The sequence below is a fragment of the Perissodus microlepis genome, chromosome 11, assembly GCF_051167445.1.
Source record: "Perissodus microlepis isolate ML-2025 ecotype Zambia chromosome 11, ASM5116744v1, whole genome shotgun sequence".
NCBI lineage: Eukaryota > Metazoa > Chordata > Actinopteri > Cichliformes > Cichlidae > Perissodus > Perissodus microlepis.
This window is the reverse complement of record NC_140471.1, coordinates 7,004,694-7,030,053: the sequence shown is the minus strand read 5'-3', so window position 1 is coordinate 7,030,053 and position 25,360 is coordinate 7,004,694. Positions and strand designations below refer to the sequence as shown.

General features: G+C 39.9%; 1 protein-coding gene across 1 annotated transcript; it reads right to left on the bottom strand.

Moving 5' to 3' along the window:
• Positions 1-11,676: 11,676 nt before the first annotated feature.
• Positions 11,677-24,169, bottom strand: cep76 (centrosomal protein 76). The gene is made up of 13 exons (XM_084943581.1): positions 23,895-24,169; positions 23,272-23,427; positions 22,951-23,035; positions 22,633-22,857; positions 22,339-22,524; positions 19,501-19,598; positions 19,180-19,308; positions 18,811-18,999; positions 14,741-14,907; positions 13,900-14,059; positions 13,192-13,365; positions 12,662-12,879; positions 11,677-12,053 (listed from the first exon to the last, which is right to left on the bottom strand). Exons 1-13 carry the CDS (start codon positions 23,955-23,957, stop codon positions 11,915-11,917), a joined length of 1,989 nt encoding a protein of 662 aa, XP_084799707.1. The 5' UTR covers positions 23,958-24,169; the 3' UTR covers positions 11,677-11,914.
• Between the last annotated feature and the right edge of the window lie 1,191 nt (positions 24,170-25,360).

Below are 25,360 nucleotides of genomic sequence, written 5' to 3'. Positions count from 1 at the left end.
CACAGGGAGTTCTTCTATCCCTGCTGGTTTGTCCCTTTGTTGAGGCTGGCACATCTCTGGCTCAGAACAGGCAGTGTCACCTGCTATCAGCCTAGTGCCATCACACTTTCCATTTTTGTCCACATACATCCATCACCATGCTTTCTTCATCACGTTAAAGAGTCTCTGAAAATGGATTTGTACTGTCCTGGTTGCCCATTTTATTTGTTGTTTATGGACAAAAATGCAATCAACATTTTGAAAAATTATAGAAAATGTTACAGAGATTGTAATTCTGTTTGGGGGCTTTAAAAAGAAAAGTAGAACAGAAGAGGTGAGTGGGATACTAATAAGCCTCATCAGCTGAATTCAAATTGAGAATGCTACCTTGGACCTAACCGAACAGTGACCGTGGATAACACAGCCGGGGATGCAATGGGCCAAAATAATCTCTGTTGGTTAAACATATTTTATTCTGAAGTTAAATGTCTTCATTTTCTTTAAATATAAGTACACCTTAAAACATTTTAAACATATTTGTCAGTTACTGTAAACCATGAGTACTTCAAAATAACTACTTCTGGTAGCTGCAGTATTACACCATTTAAAAATATGTTTTTATGAGTTCAGTGTGTGGTTAAAGCTACAACATCCATGAAAACATAATGTGGAAAATTGCCTCATTTTAAAACAGCATGCTGGACTGTATAGTCACAGATTTTATGTGGTAGTTGTGTTCCTCATCCTCACATTCTCCTATTTAAGTCCAAACTTTAATGTACATAATCTTCCTTACGGCAGAAAGCACATTATAAGTATAATAGCCAGCAAGAAAGAAGGTTGCTGAAACTTGTGTTGAGCTCTGAGACTTGACATTTTGCAGTTAACTGATGTCCATTAACATGAACCCACCATAGGGAAGGAATAAGAGCAGAAAAGGCTGCGTGTGGAGGCATGTGAAGAGTGGCAGCTGATTAGTCAGTATATTAGTTTGTGACAGTCTCCATGATATCAGTTTGAAGTAATGCCAGGCTACAGAATCTTAATGCCTCATCAACTTTCATAACACTCATACTTTTGACTCAAGGCATTTTAATTTTCCTTCTTAATAATAACAATAATAATACATTTTATTTAAGAAAGCGCTTTTCAAAACACTCAAGGACACTGTACACAAGCAATAACAACAACAAACATAACAATTTACAAAATAATAATTTTTGTAGCAAATAAATGTTAAATGTTATCAGGGTAAGACATTTACTCCACTATCTTTTTATGATGCATAAACTAGGCTTAATATTTTTAAATAACAAAGTAGAATCTGTGCAAGAAACATGGAGGTTAGTTCGACTGTTAGGACTGTTCATATGATGTTCAATTTTTTAACCAATTTACTCCCATTAACACTTGTTAGAAAATTATAATAGCTAATGGAGAAAACAAGGCCAGAGCGATGCAAATGTTTAAAAATGTCTTGTAGAGTCCACATAAAATGGGCATGAACTGAGTTAAAGGGATCTTGTGAAAAGTTTTTCTGGCTTGAATCGTCAAACAAAATGAAACAAAACATTTTCAGTTTTTAACAGTTGTGATATTGTCTTTTTCATATTTTCAGTTAAATGTATATTTGAAATGATTTACATCACTGTGGTGTTGGATTGTGGCTAATTTGTGTACTACCTTAAATAAAACTATTGTAAAATATGTCCACAGTGAAGAGATCGCAGTAACCAGTTACATTCATTGTTAAAGACCAAGAGTTTTTTGGAGACAGACATTTGAAAACGTGTCCAATCTATCTACCGCAGGTGGATTCTAGCGCCGTACTATTATGCATTTGGTGAACACCTTAAGTTAGCTACAGAGTGAACATGCAGTTAACTTTTAAATTGTGAGGGGACTGATTTGCTTTGGAGAGATAACTAAAAAGTCGATTTCTTGTTTTTATTATTCTTTTTTTCCATTTAGCTTCACATGTAAAGAATTTTTTGTATTCACAGAAAGCCCCTGGAATCCCGATCTATTTTGTTTTCTTAACCTTAATTTGATTTTTTTTTTCTTTAAAATATTTTTAGTCATGTCACTTTTTTTTTTTTTACCTTAACCTTTTCACTCATTTTCTATTTATTTCACCTTTTCCCTTTTTTATTATCATCTAACTTTGCTGTACTTTATTTCTCATTCACCATCACATTTGCCCCTCTCTGTTGCTTCACGGCTTTCTCTTCCCTCTGATCTCTTTCCTTTTCTCTTGATTGACCACCATTTCAATAGCAGCAGCCAAGGTTATTTGGCAGACGCCACAGAGCACATTTGTTTGTCCCTCTCTGCAACTGAAGAAGACATTCTGCTATTCTAACAGACTCCAGAAGAGAGTCCTTTGAATTGGTTTATAAAGAAGGCCAGCAGAGTCCCTCTTTCTCTCTTTCCTCTCTCCTTCTCTGCCTTTGTAGACGCTGACAAAGGAGATTCTCTGTGTTTGCCATGGGACCAGATGTACCCAGGCAGTAGACAGGATGCTAACCCCTGGAAGCCCTTATGTTCCTACTGCTATAGGACATTAAAGCTACACTTAGCAGCTTTCCATATTGGCAGCAGAATGCAGAAAGTCTCTGCAAACACTGAAAATGCATCAAAATTTCACTTCAGATTCTTAGCGCAATTGTATCACTTTGTACTTTATGGCCCTGCGCTCTGACTAAATTCAGGAATAAATCTTTATCACTGCTGTGTGTAGCAGGAAGACTTGTGAGTTGTATGCAGATAACATGGGTGTAATTTTACAGAAAAAAAAAACTGATTTCTGAAAAACTGAAACTGAAAGAAATGATTCCCAGTGAGAGCTGAGCACCCCTGGTGACCCAAAAGTTTTACTTTTGGTAATTCAATTCAATTCAATTCAATTCAATTCAATTCAATTCAATTCAATTCAATTTTATTTATATAGCGCCAAATCACAACAAAAGTCGCCTCAAGGCGCTTCATAGATACAGAGAAAAACCCAACAATCATATGACCCCCTATGAGCAAGCACTTTGGCGACAGTGGGAAGGAAAAACTCCCTTTTAACAGGAAGAAACCTCCGGCAGAACCAGGCTCAGGGAGGGGCGGCCATCTGCTGCGACCGGTTGGGGTGAGAGAAGGAAGACAGGATAAAAGACATGCTGTGGAAGAGAGACAGAGGTTAATAACAGATATGATTCAATGCAGAGAGGTCTATTAATACATAGTGAGTGAGAAAGGTGACTGGATTTTAACTTTAATTAAGTTTTAAATCTCCATAAAACATTAGCCACTTTAAAAAGCATCCATAACCCACACTATCCTGCCATGAGGTTGAAGCTAAGTGTTACTTTTCACATATCTGATGCGTTTTTGATCTGAAAGTATCTCATTACTGGGAAAAACAGGGTCAAAACAGACTAGCAAGAATCATGTCGTTAATGGAGAATCGATTTCACTGATAAAATAAATCCATGAAAAGTCTATGAAGGAAATCTTAGTACTGTTGAACTAACCACTCTGCAGTGGACTGGCATCGACCACTGAAGAACTTTCCAGGTACTCATGAAATTTTCAGATATCAATCCATATCTGGAAACATCCAGCCATTCATCATCTATCTGTCCATCCATCCATCCATTCTTCAGTTCATCCCTCCATCTGTCCATCCATCCATCTATCCGTCCAAAACTGAATGCTCTGAACTCTTGCAATTCAAAGTCTAATCTACTGTATATTATCTTGTTATGACAAAACTACCGAGTAACTGTCTCCTTAAAAATTACACACAAAAAACACTCACTTTAAATCCAACTACAACAATAGACCATGTTTTGAGGAGTCTCAAAAGTGGCAAGCATAACACATTGTTGTTCATGATGGATCATGCCTCATCTATTCAAAATACATGCTTCAGCCAACCTAGTTGTCCTTCATGTGATGTGGTCACCATTCTGGAAATCCATAAATTCTCATTAGTCTCCTCAATCAGTTCCACTTTTTTATACTCGCACAGTGTTTTCAAAGTGTAACAGTATCCATCCCTATTCAAAGCACATAATCAGCTGCAAATGTTGAATGAGTCATGCAAAGATACAAGACAAAGAATAGCCCCACATTTTTAAGGCATCATCGTTGCTCCTATTAGGAATCACTTCCCTCCTCAGTTCTTACATGCAGTGTAATCCTGCTCAGTATTAAAGGCTTGACTCCTGCCACTGGCACACAGTGCAGCCCAGTTTCCCCGCTGCTTGAGACACACAATAGAAAACAATCCAGGAGTTAGATTGAAGTCATGCAGAGGTCAGCGGCTCCCTTGTGAGGAGCAGGAATGTTTTCACTGATGTGCTGCCTCTGCTGGCCAATAGGGAGCAGAAAATGATGATGGTTCTTTGTGAAATGAGATGCTGTAACAATATACACGTGTAATGGTAATACTGTTTCTGTGCAGAGATGGTCCTACAGGCATATATAAGATGAGTAAATCACACCAAGGGGAAATTTCCACTTTGCCTCTATTCAGTCAGGAGCATTTTGCTCCGAGTGGTTCATTATTTATTTCATTCATTAGATCAGAGTCTCTTTTTTGTGGTTTCCTATTAGCTACATGGTTTCAATAAGGTAGAATTTAAAGAGTGATGATTCATGGTCTACATGTAGTTTAACTTGTCTTTTCTTCTAATGCTAATACTGTTGATGGCAATCATTGGAAAATAAGAAAGAAAATTACTCTTAATTTCTTTCTTTGATAGTATTTCACAGCCATTAATATTGCCTTGTGGCTTTTTTGATTATTTCAGTAAGACAAAATCTGAGGGGCTTGAGTCTCTGCTTGAAATGACTGAAACATGTCACCCCTGTACTGCAAAGCAAGATCAACAAAACTGGGACATATTTTTATTTCCTTTCGTTGTCTGTCTTCTTATCATATGGCAACAGCAATCCCACTAAGCAGTTTAAGAAGGAAACCACCTTTCTGAAAACCCATGTTTAACCTTAAAAGCATAAAAGACTGACCCACAATAGAAATGCACATCAAAAATGAAAATATACTCTCCCCAAGGAAAGACAAAGATTAAAGTATATGGTTGATGTAAAAGGAAGGAAAAAAAATTCTATTATCCTTTGATTTACATTTACCTTGGACATGGAGTGCATTTCGGTATTTATAGGCACTGGCCTTTACTAGTAACTGGTGATCAAAGCAGAGACGTGGTGCATGCAACAGTACCCATGTGAAAGCGCAGCCTTGTTCTTCCACCTGCTTTATTTGCCAGATTTACCTCCCTGTGTCTTTTCTCCATTTCCTGAAAATGAAAATCAAGGCTTGCCTTTTTGACACAATGAAAGAAATCCGGCAACCACCGCAGACTTCACAAATACAACGGGTCATAACAGAACTGAAATCCCATCTTGAACAGAAGATCTGCTACATTTAAATCAGGTAAGGAGTTTGTTTTTACAGTCCAAGAAGATGCTGATATCTGGAATTACTAAATATTTTTTAAGCACGAGTCATTTCAGCAGCACAGTTTTACAAGTTAACACTCAACAAGCTCCTCTCATAGCTCGAGGAGGTTGGGGTGGTGGGGGGTTGGGATCTTGCTTCTGCATCTCCTGTTGCTCTTTTCGCTGTGCTTTCTTATCCTGCATCCAACAACAAGCTCATTAAACTGCAAGAAAACTGACATTTCACCCTAACTTCTCCCTTTCTCTCTGGTTTCACATCATTAAGTGGCAGCGTCAGGCTCAAAGGTAGCCGGGCAAACTCTTTGAGAGAAATGGCTCGCCTGGCAAGCGGGCTTTTTTGATGAGCTTGTCACTCCCTCACCCCAAACATGCCTCATTAGTAGTTCACTCGAAACACCTATACGCACCCCCTACGCCTCTTCCCTATTACACGCACGCACACACACACGCACTTTCTCCCATCTCCCTCTCTGGCCCCCCTCCTGTTTTTCAGCACTAATTAGCTGGCTTCTCCCTCTTCTGTGCTTCCCCAGTCACATCTCAAAGGGAGACGGATATGATTTTTCTTTAACCCAAAGGCTAACTTAATCAGCTGAATTAATGACTTTATTACTCGTTAGGCTCCAGGCCATGCATTGCATTTCTCTCCAATGCCCAGTGCTTCCCTCTCTCTCTCTCCCCAGTCTCTCTTCTTCTTTTACCCCCTGCAGGAATTTTTACATTTCAAAAATAGAAATAAGACAAGAGAAAGAGAGGCACTGGGTGGCAGGAAGATATAAGAAATGTACTTGAATAGATATAAAGTTACCGGTATACCCTAAATACTATGTTAATAATCAGCTTTGAGTCATTCGTGTATAAGCAGAGTGAGTGTGGGCGTCTCCAAAAAAGGAAACATATAAGTGCACATAATATAAATGTAATTTTTTAATAAGCATATAATCACCATAACTGGAGGTAAAGCATGGAATAGCTGGATCTTACAGTTCTTGACACAAAGGTAACATCCTTTCATTCATTTCAATAATTTTTAATTAATCAGCACCAGCGTCTGTCAAAGATGGCATCAGGAAATGCACACGCAGAGACACAGACACCAGAAAATTACTACAGAGCCCAATGTCTAAACACTCCTTTTTAATGGCTACAATACGGTAATTAGTTGATACATCAGTGTCTGTCAGCAGATATATTACCACAATACAAAAACACAACTGATAAGGAAATGCGCCATTAGTCTTCTCATTTACTTGACAAAGTCTAACAGAGCCCAAGGCCTATACATTGAATTAAGTTCATTCAATGACAACAAAATAATGAGGTGGTTGTGCAGCTAGGAGACCAGCAACGGGAACTCACTTCTTATTGCTATGACCGGAGGAAACGGCGGCGCTTAGATACACCTGCGCTTTGTGAGCACAGACGGGCTTTTCTGTGCAGATGAGTAACGGTCGATCCATCCCTCTTTGTTATAATGTTGAGTTTTAGTGTGTGATGGACTTTGGGATCTAGATTACAATTAACAAAGTGAATTGGCGAGAGTGAAGCAGATCCCCTGGAGCAGGACGGGGAAACATAAGGCCTGGGGGCCAGAACCGGCCCAGCAAAGACTGAATGGCTTTGAACAATGTGAAGGAAATTTTGAACTAAACTTTAAATTTATGTTTTACCGCTTTTCCTACTGATACAGACCTCTCCCATGTCCATCCACACTACACCAGAGTAATTAAATAATAGATAAACAAGAAAAGCTCTTCTTTGCTTTTGCGTAGGGTATTTTTTGCAATTGTAATAATAATATTAATAACTAAAATTATTTTTAAAAATCTGACATTTCCTTTGAATTAGCAAAGATTATGGGACAGTCTAGAAAACTTTTCTGTAATTTTACATATTTACTTATCACAATTTAAGCCCAAAGACTTGTGTTGACAAACTGCTCACATTTACAACAGCAGCATTTTTACCATGAAGAAAAACTGAGACATACAGTTGGGTTTTTTGTTCTATTAAGATATAGGAAGGAATAAATGTGGATATATAAATAGTGAAATGTAAAAATGGACTGTATGTGTCCAAAAATGTAAAATGAGTTTGACATCCACGCTCTGATGTTATCATTTGTTGTTGAATTCCCCCAAGACCGTTATCCATTCAGTAATCCTGAAACCAGTTCTCTCTTCAAGTTACAGTCAGAAATCAGTCAGCAACTTCCAAAGCTTGATGACTGATTTATGACACAAATTTGGAGTTTTTGTCAGTTGGAGTATAAATATTTTCAGGTTTGTGCATATTAGCATAAAGTTTGGTGCTTTTGTGGCCACTGTGCGCGGCTGGTAATTCAGATTTTGGTAGAGCAGTCCTTAAAGTGAGAGTGTATAACATTTGAGAGAAGAATGAACACATTCTGCCTGTTACAGCAAAAAAAGTATTTTAAAGCTTAAAGAACAGATAACATCAGCAACATTAAACAGGCTGACCACACGTACAAGTAACCTGAACAGAAGGATTTTTTTTATTTGTGTTACTTATATTAAGGATTCAAGGAGCTTTATTTGTCATCCGCATCACATGTTAACATGAGGTGGAACGAAATTATGTACACACGGTCCCGGAGTGAAAAGAAACAAAAATAATGAAGAAACAGAATTTTTTTCAATAAAGTTGAATAGAAATGCACAAACAAAAATTTAAATATATTCTTGATGTCTGAAAACCTGTAATCCTTTATTATTAGTAAATGTATTTATGACATTTTAAGGACCACTTTGACACATGCAGAGGTGATCACTAGATCATGGGAGCAAAATTTAGCTAATGATAGAAAAACATAATGAAGGCTATTGTTACAAAGTGCTTTGGTCACTTATCAACTCTCCTGCTACAGCAGGGTTTACCGCTGTAACCTGAAAATTTGTTGGCGCAATGTCGTGTTTTAGCACATTTTCACATTTACACCTGAGAGTGTTTCACTCATAAAGCCAAATAATGGAGCTATTCTAGATAGGGATCACACACATTATTACAGCTCTTTGAGGACACACACACACACACACACACACACACACACACACAAACACGCACACAAACACACACACACAGGAGATATAACACTAAATTAAAGACTATTTAATTTGGTGTTTAAGAAACGTGTAAGTCAGTGGTTCACTTTTCATGCCAACTGATCTGTTTAATTAATTAAAATAGCATTTTTTTTTTAAAAAGGCATTAAGTTCAATTCGATTGCAGAAAAAAATGTATAATGTAATTACATATACAACACTGGGGATTCAGAACCAGTGAGGAAGTCTGAGTTATGCCCAATGGGCCCCAGGGATGGAGACTTCCTGAGTTATGCATCTGCACTGGAGATTTCAGTAAAGGGACAAAATATTTACTGACAGCTCTATAGCTGCATACATTTCTTCTTTATTTCTTAAAAAATGTGCGATGTGCTAGCAGTATAATTAAATGTGGTAAACCACTGTGGTACTTGATGTGTTCAAAAACGTTTAAAAATTCCTGTTTGACTGCCAGGCGCACTAAACAGTAATGTGTTAAAGATGGCTCTGAGCTATGGTATATTTCTCCCAATCAACACCATTATAGTGCCTGATGATGTTATTGACAACACTTGTTAAGTCTAGGTGAAATGTCTGAGAAAGGAAAAGCACTCGTTATTGGCTTGTGCCATCTGAGAAGAGGAAGATGAATTCGTGTGGGTGAAAACCAGTTCGTGCACGACAACGCGAGACTTTTTCACCCATATCAGGTTTCTTCTTTATAACTACATGCCATCCTCGTTTCACATAATCAATTAGTTTTTCTTATTCATGAGCCAAATTTACATTGTGTTTCCACTTACACGCATGGTTTGGTGCAAAATGCATCTGAACGTCTCACCTGAATGCAAACATTGCTCACCAGATCTAAGGTGAAACCAGTCTCTCCCACCGCTTCTCTTCCTGTTTTTAATGGAGCAGCTCCTTTCCCACAGGACCTATTAGTCAATTACACCTGAGCGTTCCTGTTTAATATGGGCTGAAAACATACCTGAGTTCCCAGCATCAAACGCTTCCTTTGCTGCAGTCTTCCTGTGGTACACAGTAACGCGCGGAGTGGAGGTGTGTGTGTGTGTGTGTGTGTGTGTGTGTGTGTGTGTGTGACATTCAGAAAAAAGCAGGAATTATTCATTAGCTTTCTATTTTGCTCTTCCAGCCTCCCTCCTGATCCTTGTGTTGAACAACTCTGGGGCTAATGCAGAATTGCAAATTAGCTCCCGGAAAAATCGAATTAATTGGCCATCCTCACAGGCTTCTTGTCAAAGTTTGGGCTGATGTGTCAACGATTCCCCTGCACGATTCATCTCCAGAACAGCTCTGCACAGTAGAGGAACACAGCAGGGAGGAGGGGGGCGACCAAAAAAAGAGAAAAACAAATGAGCAAAGCAAAGTACTCCATAACAACAAAACTACTCTCTGCGCATCAATTAATAAAGCACTTCAATTATGGCAAAACTTTCCCGAGTTGACTTCTCCTAACCACACAATAATTCACTCAACCAAGCGCCTGTCACTTCGTCCTCGCTCCAATTTCATAATCAGCTAGTGTCAAACTGAAGGACAGTGTTCGCCCGTGGCTTTTCAACGGCGAACAAGCTGAAATAATGATGTTATTGTGGCTTCTGCTTTTCACAGACGGTATGATTTTGGACATAAATTCAATCAAGTCATTCTTTAAAGTTTTTCTAACAACGTTACCTTTTTTTCTACAGTTATATTTTGTGTCTTTTAGCCCCCATATTTTAACCCATAATCTACTCTTATGCTCTTATGATCAATGAGACATTTAAACCAGTCTTATTTCTATTCAAAAAAACCTACAAAGCATAATGCGTGCAGGGCTGCTGTGGCGGACAGAGCTGCAGCTGCTTCCAGTTTGCCAATATTTGTCTTAACGCGCCATCTAGTGCTGATCACAGTTATTACAAGTGCAATACAACAACTTTAATACAAGTTTAAATTTGCCCGCACACTTCTCACAAAAAGACAAACTGACAACTTAATTATGTCAGTTTGATTTAATTTAATGACCTTTAACACAAGGTGCTCTCCTTACATACTCGCCTTTAAAACCAGGGCTGTCAAACGTATTTTACTTTGTGGGGGATAAAACCCCAATTTAAACTCAAGTGGACAGGACCAGTAACGCTGCTGCCCAACAACCCATAAAAACAACAACTTTCTTTTATTGTAACAAAGTTTAATTATTAAGTACAGTCAAAATAATAGACCCTCCACTTATAATACTGATGATGAGCAGCCCTGTGATGATATCAATAAAAAATGCTCAATTTTCCCAGAAAAAAGATCATGTACAGCAGTAAATTTTAAGTTTAGCTTTAAGAAATATATTCAGATTACAGATAAAAGTACTGACAGCTTATTACCCAGATTTTTAATACATTAATACTTTTTTACAGAAAAAGATCTGCTTAAACAGAGAAGATAGAAAATAGTGAAGAAAGGAAATATTCTTTTATTTAATGAGGTACTAACAATAAAAAAGCCTCAATTTTTATCATTTAACGCTCTACCTTTTACTGACTTTGGGGTAAAATGCCAGCTCATGGGTAATGTCTGTGTCACTAGGGATACTCTAGGCCACAGTGGACACTCTGGCAGGCTGGTTCTGGCCCCCCAGCCACGTGTTTGGCACCGCAAGACTAGACTAAATCAATAAATTTCTTTCACACCACGTCCATAAATTTCAAACTTTTGACAGTGCTGGATTTTTGTGTTGCTTAAAGATTTTTGGTTTGTTCCAGCAGTATACAGCGTGGTTTAATCACATACTTTCACATGTAGCCAATATTTTCTATTAACGATATATGACATTGTGTGACAGGTCTATATTAAATGGTGGCAAAAAAATTTTAAACTCAAAGACATAATTTCATTACATTCATTTGCATCTTTATAATATACTGTACTGTTTCATTTAGTTTAGTTCTCACAATCTTGGAGCAACTGTGGTCATATCATTCCCTCAGTATCTCATTATTTTTGATTAAATGAGATTGCTGTAAATGAAGGCTCTGCCAAAGCAGGTAATTCTGTATTATTTAAATCCTTCATGCAACTGCAGTAAAACGAGCCTGTTCGTGTTTGTGACACAGGTTTAAATGTCTTTAATAAAGCATGTAAAAAATGCACAGCAGGATAAACAAAGTTGGGTTTATTTGCAAAAATAAATAATGTAAATGTCTGTACAAATGAGTCCACTACCAAATAAAGGCCCGACCATCAAAGCAGAGCCACAAACATGTCTGTGCAATAGTAGAGCTGAATATCAATTTAGTCTCATTGTGAGTCCCGGTGTCCATGTGGTGTCCTAAAATCCAGTGTGGGGTCAAAGTGCAACACAGGCCGGGGTTTCCTGGGCGCCATCCATCTGCTGGTCAGAGTACAGAACGGTATTTACAGGCAAACATGATCCACACTGCGCACGCGTTCTCGGGATAAACGAACACCCGAACGCGGACAGCCAGCCTCACGTGATCGCCACGACAACACACTATCTCCTCACAGAAGGGGGACCTGCATGAAAAATAAGACATTCAGAGCAATGAACGCAAAATAATGTGTGAGAAAAATATTCAGGGAATAAAACCAGTTTAATATTCTGGATTGTTTGTGACAAAGGGACAAAACTGAAGGCTGAGTGTTTGTGAATGTGCGCAGGTTATCTAGAAACCTGTCTATGACAGAGGCAGGAAGTAACTGCATGACTTTTGAGTCTATTATTTTCGTGATCATATTCGTGTTCTCAGCTCTGGCAGGAGGTATAACATGTGAAACTGTTACAGTATATGTTGTGGAAAAGACAGGATCTTACAGGGTCACTTTTTATTTTGAGGCTATTTCCCATCATGCTTTAGAGTAGATGGTGTGCGCATCATTTATTACTCAATACTGACACTATTAGAACATAGACATTAACATGTTTGTTGGTCTGTGTGCAGCACTTCAGTCTCTTACACCCTCTACAGGAAAGCCACAGGTAAAGATGAGCCTGAAGTACTGTGCAAAAGTTTGGGCTCTGAGGCCACATAACCACTGGCAACCTTTCAAAAGTCATTGAAAGTTTTCATACAGCTTTGTTCTCTAGTTGTGATATTTTAACATTTAGTTTAGTTGTATATTACCTGAGGCAGGTGGCAAAGGCCCGACGAGCGTTACGGTGAAGAAAGTGTATAGGGAAGCCTTTGAAAGTGTGTCCGTCTGGCACGGCCCTCCTCACGGCGTCCTGGAACTCCTCGTTGCCGCAGGAGACACCGGTGCAGCGTTCCAGCTCATAGGCTGACAGAGCTGAGGACAGCAGGTAGGACAGGTGGTCGTCCCACACTGTCGCAAGATCCAGGTCCTGGAGGAGAGCACCCCACAGAGTGGATACATTCCTCAGTAACTGTTACACTACAGTCAACTACACAGCAAAGGTATGGTTCACTTATATACTAAAGGTGAAATAAGGTTATAATGGTCATCTGGCATTTTTGTTTTCATCTCTTCAACGTAAATATAAGTGATGTTTAAATAACATACATCATGACTTATTCATATTTTGATGTTTCAAAGAATTATCAGTGTTCTCATCTGTCTCAGTGCTCTAATCAGGCCTCTTTCTAGAGTGCAGGTGAGTTTACCACCATCCAACAACTCCATCACTGTGTTTTACCTTCCTATGCTCAGATACCAGGTAGCGCATCTCCAGCTCCAGCTGGTTGCTGGCTGCAGCTGGATCCAGAGACGGGGAGCAGAGCGGAGGCAGAGGGGGCAGAGAGGTGGTGGAGCCTGGAGCACAAACAGACTTCAGAGCCTCTTCACTCATTGCTTTCCACCGTGACTGATTCTGAAGAAAATCAGGTAGGGGGAAGAAAAAGAGGCATTTAGCTGATAATCTCATTCACACAGACCCACTACATTGTCCACCGGGTGCTTTGCTTTAGGCCAGCGTGACAGAATGGGAGTTGCTGATGAATGAAACTGTTACAGATTCAATTTCCTTCCCCGCAAACTGGCTCCTGTTCTGTTGATTGAAGATGGCAATCTTCCAGCGAGCTCTGTGCCCACAGGACCCTGCTCCAGGCTACCTTTGCCCTCTGTCTGCCTAAAAATCACCAGTACTTATTTGATTAGGTTTTCTACGTTGGTTGATATTGCGGCAGGATTTTCATATTGAGGCTCATTTGCCAAACCCCAAATGTGAACCGTTAAGACAACACCTGCCAACGAAACAAATGTGAATAGCGTAATGATATTTCTCTGGCACTCTTTAATCGCTACAGTAATTTTCTTATTAATAAATACAACAATGGAGCATGGAAAACAATATAATATGGCTATCCTCCAGCCATACCTCCAAAACGGATGTGCATTATATTACCTGGAAGTCAAATACACAGAGCTCCACAGCATCAGAGGGCTGACAGTTGGCAAGGAAGGTCTGGTGGTTGAAGACACATCCCACAGTGCGGTACGGGTAGGAAGGTTTAGGCTGGGGAGCCAGAGGTGGAGCATCTGGATCTATAGGACGGTGGAGGTATCTGATCACACACAAGAAATGCAAAGAAAAGCATTACGAAATGAAACAAAACACTAATATTACTGAGTGAGAAATGTCTATGGTCTGTTCTCTTTTTTTAATTTTAGGCAGCTTCCTTGACCTTCTCATATTTACGATGTACATGATTCTTAAATAACGTAAAATAAATGTGACAAATTGTTCATATGTCCTTGTCCTTCATATATCCTTTAATTCACATCATATTAAGCTCAGATATTCAAACTAATGAAAAACATGCTCCATTAGGCCAGTGCTTCATGGTGAGGAAGAGCTTAAGAAACACTAAAATGTAATCAATTGTTCCTTGGCTCAAAGCCTGGCCCCCAACTTTCATAGAAATCCACTCATGGGATTCCAAGAGATCCTGCTGACTAATGCACAAAGACCGTTTAATGAAGTAAGTGAGGCAAACACAAAAAGCTCACTGTAACTCAGACTGTGTCTGGTTTTAGTTAAAGGGGATACCGAGAAGAGAAGACAACCTTTTCCTTTTTTATAACAGAGTGGTATCCTCTCCAAAGTAACTAATTTCATTTCCTGATAGTTAATTATGCTGTACTTCCTTTGAGAAAAGTCCTGTTTAAATCTGACCCTCAAAGGTCTCGTGAAAGGGGGTGAGTTACTTTGCTTATTTGTTAACTATATTAACAAAAAAACAGACCTGTGCGCTGTCAGGCTTTCCCAGAAAGTGATGCTCCCGTCAGTACCACGGGTCAGGACCCAGGCATGAGGCACTCCTTTGGCTTTGGTGCCCACACACACGTATGCATCCATGCCAAAACCCAGCTGGAGGCTGCACAGCAGGGTGGCGTGATCCTCACAGTCCCCCTGTGGAGGACAGAGGGTTATGCTGGGATCTGTTGGGTAGTTTAAAGTGAACTAAATATCTTCATCACATTAGTCCGTTGTTTGTTGTGTTTTAAGAGAAATGTTCATTTTTGTCTTCTGGTTCAGTTAGGTCATATGTTAATCCTGATGTGACTTCTCAAAACAGAGAGCCTCCAGCACGCTCCCCTCTCAGAAGATCACGAGATGTAGTTGAAATCACAGAAAGCCAGTGAGTGGCTGGAGAATGAACTGCCATGTTCAACAGGGCCTCTGTTTCTATCTCTAAGGCTGCACGACACACAATTACAGGAGTCGAATCTGGAAAGATTTAAGCTTTAATCTCGAAGTATTATGAACAACATTTTACTGCTTTAAATCTGAGATGTTACAACTGTTTTCTCAGAATATCGTAACATTAATTTTATTCCCAAAAATGTACCTTTACTCTTAAAATATTAAAACCTTTTCCCTTTAAAACCTTGCAACCTTTCAGCTTTATTCTCAACATATTTTAACTATTTTCTCAAACAACCTTAAGACTTGATTTTAAAACATTAAAGCTATAAAAATATTGTGGCTTTAAACCCAAACAATACTAATTTAATTCCAAATCATTGAAGCTTTGATTCCAACATATTATAATATCTAATTCTTCTTGAATCTTTTTGTTTTTATAGAAGAAGAAAATAAATATAGCTCATTTTCTTAAGATTTTTCTGTTTTTGTATTTGTTGCCATTTAAATTTCCCACATGATGCGAGCAGCTGCAGGGAATTTATTGCCATGCAAGTTCCTGCTTCGATTTAACGACACATTCAGCGCCTCTTGTAGTTCCTGTTTCAGGTTAACAGCACATCATGAATCCCTACGTGATGATGTCAGGATCCACTGACAGAATGCTTCAGATTTTTGGGAAATAATTTAGAGAAGAAAAAATGGGAGGTGGAGCATGTTGGGCATATAGGAGTTGGTAAAAAGGATCATGAAATACATTTTTGTTTATTTTATTAATCTAAAAGACGTTTCAAATAATTATCTTTGTTATTTAATCCAATCCAAGTCCCACAAACTCCCGTTCATTGAAGCTAATCTCACGAGCATCTCTGGCAGCCAACTTGATTACAGCCTTGTAAAGTCCTTGTTATGCATTTAAATTCAGCTCAGTGACAGCTTGGTTTCTTCATTCCCACCAGCATTTACACTCTGCTGGAATCTCCTACAGCAGAACAAGTGTAGGTGTGGCCTAAACTCACATTGGCTGCATGTGGCTAATTTTATGCTGATATTTAAGCAGACAGAATTCTGTTTTCACACCGACCTTGCCTAATTCCTCATGTCAGTACAAGAGTCTCTTTAAACAAAACACAATATCTTGTTCTCGCTACACTGTTAACCTTTCTCAGAAGTACCCAATTCAAACAAGAAGCCTCCTGGAGAGGAAATAAGTTCTGGAGTCATTAAATTGTCCATGACAGTAAGCAACTCTTGTTTCATTCGTACAAGTTTTCCTGTAAAGAAGCCTGGGTTGGGCTGGGGACTGTTGCTGCTGCGTGCTGGCTCAGGCTACGGGCAAGTCAGAATGATAGATGTTCCCCAGAAGTGCTAATATGGACGGCAGCATCGGAACAGGCTGAGCAGGACTGATGAGGCTAAATTAATTTTCCCTCAAATGAAACTCATAAATCACAGCTGACAAGGGCCACTTTGTGAGAGTTGTGTTGTGTCTGTCTTGCCAGCCGCTCACACAGAGAAGAGGCAGGGAACATTTATCCTGTGGTGGTCTGGGAAATTCCCCGCTATCTAGTCGAGAAATGAGAATGCAGCAGTCAGTCAACTGTGCACAAATCCTTCTTTCTCAGAAACCACACAGTCAGCCTTACTCGGAAATGCGGTTAGCGTAAACGTGGCCAAATCAAGCTCTGTGATTGTGGAACAAAACTTTACTTTTAGGGGCCAACACAACGCAAACTTGTGACTTCACTGAAAATCTACAGTGTTGCCAGAGGAAAATGACTGAGATCACGTGAGGCTAGGTTGTTTGTGTGTGTGTGTGTGTGTGCGTGCAACTGTATTAATTCTATTCACTTGAAAGTGCTCAATCCAGCTCCTTATTTTAATACTTGTATTTTACTTAACTAGCTTCAAATGCCACAAGGTGAAAGTGTCAAAAACATTTGGAGCAACACAAATGTTTATGTTTGGTTCTTTTGCTGTCCTTTAGCTTAGCCCACAAGTCCATCAATCTTTTTCCACTTATCATGTCGCCAGTCTAACCCAGAGACAACCATCCAAACAATCACCAATTACCCTAACACCACTAACTAGAAGCCCGAGTCCCCACATAGTTGCAGGGAGAAAATGCAAACTGCACACAGAAAGGATCCATTGATCGTGGATTCAAACTCAGAACCGTCTTGCTGTGGGGCAACAGTGCTAACCACCATACCAAGCATTAGGACAAAACTCCTAATATACTAAGATATTTTGTAGTGAAGTGGAACAGCGTGAAAAACAGTGCAAAATTATCCAAAACAATGTCTATGTGCCTTTTTCATCACTGATCATCTCCTTTACTAGAATTTATGCTTCAGTGGGAAATCTAAGCAGCAGCTATGTCCTAACGGCAAAACCCCTCTGAAACCTTACGCCTTAACCTGACATCCACTTTCCTAGAAACGCAACTACACATCGGGCTGTCGCAGCCTGACAACTATGATTGGCCTGCTCAGTGCCGTTAAATCCTCCTGTACATTTCAAGCTACTTTTTCACTGCACCTCTTGGATTTGTCAGTGAGAAAAATAAAGATCATGACTTCAGTATAAGGACTAATAATCATAGCATCAACAAAGGAACCCACAAATGTCAGCAAATTCCTAAAGGGACGCTGTTGAAACTATGGAAGGGGACGTGAGGGAATAACATGAGGGGCAAATAGATTTACACCAACTACACTGACCACAAAAAAGAGTGAGGACTTGAGAGTGAGATTTGTTTCTATCGGCTGGGACTGCATATGAAATACAGCGAGAGGACAGCGCATATAAAACACATAATGCACCTGCACAACATCATCCACTTTGTGGGTTACGTAGAGGTTCCTCACACAAGCCTAAAATCAGGCCAGTGAGCTCCACTGTTGTTCCCCTTCCTTTTCAGCCAATTGCTTTCTACCTAACATCGTCACAGCAGAGCTATACTGTTTGTTTTTTTGGAGGTCTCAATTTAACAGACGAATGCAGGACATTATCAGCTGGTATGTTGTGGATAAAAACCTATGTCCTGCCAAAGATATGTGAACTCGTGATTTGCTTCACTGTGCTGAAAAAGAAGTCTGACATTTTGATGCAGAGTTTCTTTCTTTTAACGCATCAGTATGTGATTTACATGAAACAATGCATCCCCTTTTGAAGCATTCATTTGTCATTTTTATCAGCTGAAACACAGTCTGTGTTTGCATCAGCAAGGTCTTGAATAGCAGCCGAGTGATACCATCATTTGCATGGTGGCGCACTGTTTTTAGATCTAGACTTTGCCTTGGACTTGCTTGAAGATAACTTGGAGTAAACATTAACTAAAGCCCAAAACATAATAGTACAGCTAGAACTTTAGGAACTGTCTCGCTTGACTTGTCGCATCACATCCCAGGATTTATTTAGTGTTTAATGGCTTTTCTACTTCATGAGATCTGAGTACAGTCCCAGTGAGTGGCAGATAAATGACGAATTTAATTTAGAAGAAAAAAGTAACATATCAGTTTACTGGAACTTTGGTAACAGATGTAATTATCTGCCATTGTTTTGATCTGTGACAATAAGAGATCTAACAGTACAGAGGATGCACTGTCTTGGAAAATGAATCATTCCTACTCTGAGGCTGCCAAGTGGCCGGGAACCTCTCCTTACCTTCCCTCGACACAGGAAAGCCATTAATGTGCACCACTGCTCCTGCTTGCCTCCTCCTCCCACCACCGGAGCCTTCTCGTGGGCTAGAAGGCTGACGAAGCGGGCCGCCTGCCGAGGGCTCTCCAGGAGGCGGCCCGCCCGGAGGACACGTACGTAGGAGCAAACTGGCCTGTTGACGCCATTCTCATCCTGCAGAGTGTGCAGACACACACCCAGAGGAAAGGAAAGGCCAAGAAGGTGACATGAAATATTTGGTGAACTGGTTTTGATGTTAATAGAATGAGCACAGATGCTTCCTTTTAAAAACACAAATCAACCAATGAAGTGATGAAAATGTGCGGGGTGGGGGTGTCAATACGATAGACAAACCTGTGCAAAAATCTTGACCAGCTTGGTCTGATTTGACGGACGGATCTCCAGGAACTCCCTCCACCACTGTTTGGCATAAACCAAGAAGAGCCTCTCCTTCTCGGCCGCCCTCTGCCTCTCCAGTGATTGCTAAATGAAAATCACAGTGACATCACTCCCTCACAACGAAGGCTGTGATGTTTCTTTTACAGCCTCTTTATCTCCACTCTGAGGACGACTGATTCTTAAAAAGCATTAATGGGATTCTGTTGTAATGAGTCACTGGTAGTTCACGGAGATTGATTTATGAATAATGAAACAGAGGAATAAATAGATGCTGACCTGTGTGCTGATGATGTCAGCACTCAGAATCTCTGGGAGAGGAGGGTAGAGCTCCAGGCTGACTGTCAAAACACCAGCCGGGACTTTGGATTCACTTCCTGGTGACAAACACACTGTTTACTTAAAGATGTTTCCAGAAAAACAAGCAAAAAGCAAAATTGCCAGGTTTGTAATTTGTAAAGTCAAAGTTTTATCATTAAATGTAAGATTAAATGACCCGTACGTTTCTAAGTACTTATAATTATCCCAGTAGGGAGCAAGATTTCTGTAAAAAAAAAATCTATCAAATTAAATGTTTTAAGAAAAGTAAACTTATGGTGAATATGGTTGCATTATTTCTTGACCTAATGTTTAAATTCTGTTAATGAGTAGAGAGTGTCACTCGGGAGGGGGCTTCAATGGATGAAGAAAGGTGAAGAAAACAGATGTACAAAGAGGAGTTGGGTCTGTAAGGTTTTAAGTTGTATGTGAGACTGAATACTAATGGATGACAAAACGACCGATTGGCTAGGCAGAGAGACCGAGCTGGGAAGCATGTGTAGCAGGTTAGAGTGATTCAGGACAGATTTAGAAATATGCTAAACAAGTGAAGAAATGGAGTTGAGAAGACTGAAGGAGTACTTTGAGGAGCAGGTGAATGAAGAAAATGAGAGAGAAAGGAGGATGGATGGAGGACAGTGAATCAGGAAGAGCCAAGGATTGGTAAGGAGGATGGGAGGGCAGATATAAGGGGATGCAGAGTAGAAAGGCAGTTGGTCCAGACACCATACCTGTGGAGGTATGGAGATGTCTAGGAGAAAGTGGACTTTTTAACCAGATTGTTTAACACAAGAACAAGGGTGATGTGCAGAGCTGTAGTAACTACAGAGGGATAAAGCTGATGGGGCCATTACCATGAAGATATGGGAAAGAGTTGCTGAAGCTAAGTTAATATAGGTGATGATCAGTGAGCATCAGTATGGCCTCATGCAGGGAAAGAGCACTACAGATGTGATGTTATGTTTAAGAGTATCAGACATTACCAATCAAATTTTCTTCAAGTTTTCCAAAGGTTTTTGTGTTTCCAGACCTTTTTTCCAGCATGAGTGGTACACAAACTACACTGGCTTACGCATTAGGACAGTACTTGGGGTGTTAATTCTGGAGGGCTTGTGTTCCTGCACAGCAGAGACCTAGTCATAAAATCCATCTAAAGACTCAAATCTTGAAGCATGATTAAATAAATGCAGCATTCAGTTAAAAACATTGCTGTCTTAAAAAGTTACTAAGTGGCAATAGTAACATCAGATTATTATTACTGGAAAACACGGATATCATTACATGAATGCAAAACAGACCACGTTTATTCTGTGCAACTGTGCCCCATGAGACGCAGGAATAGGGGGCAGTTTCTAAGTCCCTTTTAAATATTGACCCCATGTAAATCGTGTTTCTGTAGGTGTACCACCACCATTATTCAATTTTAAAATGTGTCATTGCATTGATTTAGCTCTCTGCCACTTTTACACTGTATTATTCTTTTTCCACATCATAGCTCCACCACAGCGTGCCATGAAGTGACTCTGAGAAGTCAGACTGGCAGACCAGTAATTGGGGTGTCTGCAGACATTGATATTTGAGTCCAAGTCTAAGGGTAATGTATCACAGGAGGAACAACAGAATGTTACCATACTGATATTATGTCCCACCCTTACTATATCCTATGTAACTGGAATTATATAGCCTACGCTCCATTATAAACTACTCATAAAATTACAAGAACGTTTTAATTAGTATAGCATCAAGTGAGTTCAACCTTCAGGATATTGATGTTGTCAGTTAAGTAGCAGAGGTGATTGTTCATCCGTTTCAGCTGCTTTGATGCTACTGAAATTAACAGGTGCACTGGAGGGGCAGCAGTGAGACAACCCCCAAAATAGGAATAATTTTACAAGTATAATCCACTGACATGTTTTCCCTCCTCATCTTTTTTTGACTGTTTTTCACTGGTTTTGCTTTGGTTAGTGTCAGTGTCACTGCTGATAGCATGAGGTGATACCTGGACCCTACAGAGGTCGCAGTTAGTCCAACTCCTCCACATCAATAACCCCTGCCAGGATTTCTGTGTCTCCCAGCATTCCAGGACACAGGCAGTTACTCTAAGACAGCTGGACATCCTTAGATCCTTAACCCATCAGCATGACGGTATCTGCTCCTTTATGCAAGGAGGAACAGGATGAGCACTCCAGAACTACAAAATTATCTTTAGCAGGTCACTAATGGCCCCTGTGTTTTTCACAGATGACAGCAGGTTCACCCTGAGTACATGTGACAGATGCAAAGGGGTTTGGAGAATGATACCACCTGTAACATAATTCGGCATGACTGGTTTGATGGTCAGGGGAGGCATATCTTCACAGACCTCTACAGGCTAGGCAACGGAACCCTGAATGCCATCAGATATCAGGATGAAATCACTGGAGCCAGTGTCAGACCCCACACTGATACAGTGGGTCATGGATTCCGCCTGGTGCAACACAATGCCCAGCCTCATGGGGTGAGAGTATGGAGGCTGGAGGACGAAGGAATTTATACCACTGACTGGCCCCTCCGCTCAACTAAATCCAATAGAGCACCTCACCCCAGAGCACTGCCGCATCATTTTTTCACTTTTATTGTGGGAGTGTCTTTGAATTCAGCACTTTGTAGGTTGATAATTTTCATTTCCAACCAACACATTAACCGGTCTATACAGCTAGATATCCAGCATGATTTTTTGACTTCTGCTTGTGTTTTTCAAAAATAAAATCAAAAGAACCCTTCATTAGAAACTCTTTGTGCAGAGAGTTTGTTGCTCACCAACTCCCATCAGCTCTACAGCAAAGCAGGTCTTGCTACTGGGCGAGCTTAGGACAGTCCTCCAGTCCAGGAAGTAGGATGAGACAAGCATTGTTTCACTGGAGGTGTCTGTTTTTATCAGCACAAAGTGCACTGGGTCACACATTGACAGCATGGAGGTCGCATCTGCCATCTTACCACTTTCCCCTGGAATACAAAAATTGTAAAATTATACTCTGTACATAGATGGTTTATTAAGTAATACAATAAGAACAGTATTTGTGAGTGACACAAACAGTGGTGGTTAACACACACCTATACCGTCTCTGTGGATTTCTAACAGGAAGCCCTCCTTGAGGTCAGGTTCACAGGCACAGGGCACTGGCTTTGATCGAAACCTCTGGTTGCGGAAGTGCAGGTAGAGTGTGAAGGTAGAACACACCTGACCAGGTAAGGGATCCGGCTCCTGGAGATGCTCCAAAAAGGCTTTGCCTCCAAGCACCTGGAGATACAGACATCGCCTTGATGGGTCGATATTGGCTGAGAAGGGAAAAGCAGAAGAGGAATAATATTATGCAAAACAGTCTATGCATCACATTATTATTTTCTTGGTTTGCAAATAATGTTTCTTACTTTTTTTCAGATGAGTGATATCTTTATTGACAAAATGAGCAGCAGGTTTTGTAGGTGATCCTGTTTCTGCTTCTGTGCCGGCTTCCTACCACGCCAAAACGACACGACAGAACAGTCAGAAAAGATGGGACAGAACTGACACACTGTATTACAGATATTTTTAATCCATACTGAAGGCAAACTTTGAAAGTAAAACGTAGCTATCAAGGGGATCAATACATTGTAAATGTTCGATTTTTGAATGGATGGAATGAAAAATACTTCTATATTAAAAACAATCGGGAAAATAGGTCTGAAACTGCATCCAAAAAGCTGGGCAACCTGAGTAAAGTGAAGATCTTTCATCATATCATCTATGATGCCTCTGCGCTGCAGAGCATGCAGGAAATCTGCCTCAGACAGAGACTGACGTGCTGGGCCTTGATCATCCCTCACAGTCTCAGCCAGCACCTCTCGGATCTTCCCATGGATATCCATCTGACAAACAGAAGAACAAAATTCCTTCACCTACTTAAAAAAATGTGTTTGTGCTTTCTAAACATCCTCTAAAAACAGTCCTTTCACATTTAAACTCTGACTTTGGGAAGTGTGAATATGAAGGCAAACCCACCAGGAAATGTTTTATATCAGTAGACCTATAAGTATCGTCTATTCGGTGCATTATTGATGCAAAATCTTTTCTCATTCATTACTTTTTTCCATTTACTTTTTTAAAATCAATTTTTCATTCAAATCAGCAATAAATGTACGATCGAAAATGGTCTTGTGTGCTGTGTGAATTTGTACTTTATCTGCTTATAAAAATCTATTTGCCCACTATAAACAGCTAGCTTCCCCCCTTCATGAGAAATACCCGTGTATTTGTATGATGCTTAAGGACTTCAACATTCAACTGTACAGCGTGTACAACACGAATTGCCATAAAATCTATATAGTTTTCTCACCTTGAGCAGATGGTTGTGAATGATTTGCTTCAGCTCGGAAGCTTTCTCTGGAGGCAGCGACATTATTGCTATTATTTGTGCTTTTTAGGCTAAGCTAACTAGCCAGGCTTAGACATGGGTACTGGTAGAAACATTAAATAACGCCGTTTCTTCTTATGTGAGCTATAATGGAACGTTGTATGCATTCGCCTTTTTTCGCAGAAATTTTCTTTTCTGACAGCAACAACTACCAGTTTAAACAGTGGCGGAAAAGCGAGCGGGAAGGTTTCTCCGCTGATGCCAGACACCATACTCCGGAAAAAATCAATACCTCGACAATTTTGCTCTAAAGTTACAGGATTTATAAGAATCGACATATAAACCACGATATAAGTATTTTTGGTGGTATATTTATTGTAGTTTTAGTTCATTTTTGCTCACCAATTATTCCCCATTTTATTCAGGGATATTTTTACGTACCCCAATCGCATCACGAATTGCGACGACATGAGAAAGACCCTTGAATTGTAGTTTAAATTATAGCTACTATTTCTTATGTGTAGCTTTTTTATATGTGGTATCGCTTTCTTACCAAGACAAGACATAAATGGATCAAAGTATGTATATCGTGTATATTCGGTGTGCATAACCTGCTTTCGACAAAGGAATAAACATTTAAATGCATCTTTGTAAGATTAAATGACCCGTACGTTTCTAAGTACTTATAATTATCCCAGTAGGGAGCAAGATTTCTGTAAAAAAAAAATCTATCAAATTAAATGTTTTAAGAAAAGTAAACTTATGGTGAATATGGTTGCATTATTTCTTGACCTAATGTTTAAATTCTGTTAATGAGTAGAGAGTGTCACTCGGGAGGGGGCTTCAATGGATGAAGAAAGGTGAAGAAAACAGATGTACAAAGAGGAGTTGGGTCTGTAAGGTTTTAAGTTGTATGTGAGACTGAATACTAATGGATGACAAAACGACCGATTGGCTAGGCAGAGAGATCGAGCTGGGAAGCATGTGTAGCAGGTTAGAGTGATTCAGGACAGATTTAGAAATATGCTAAACAAGTGAAGAAATGGAGTTGAGAAGACTGAAGGAGTACTTTGAGGAGCAGGTGAATGAAGAAAATGAGAGAGAAAGGAGGATGGATGGAGGACAGTGAATCAGGAAGAGCCAAGGATTGGTAAGGAGGATGGGAGGGCAGATATAAGGGGATGCAGAGTAGAAAGGCAGTTGGTCCAGACACCATACCTGTGGAGGTATGGAGATGTCTAGGAGAAAGTGGACTTTTTAGCCAGATTGTTTAACACAAGAACAAGGGTGGGGAAGAACAAGGGTGATGTGCAGAGCTGTAGTAACTACAGAGGGATAAAGCTGATGGGGCCATTACCATGAAGATATGGGAAAGAGTTGCTGAAGCTAAGTTAATATAGGTGATGATCAGTGAGCATCAGTATGGCCTCATGCAGGGAAAGAGCACT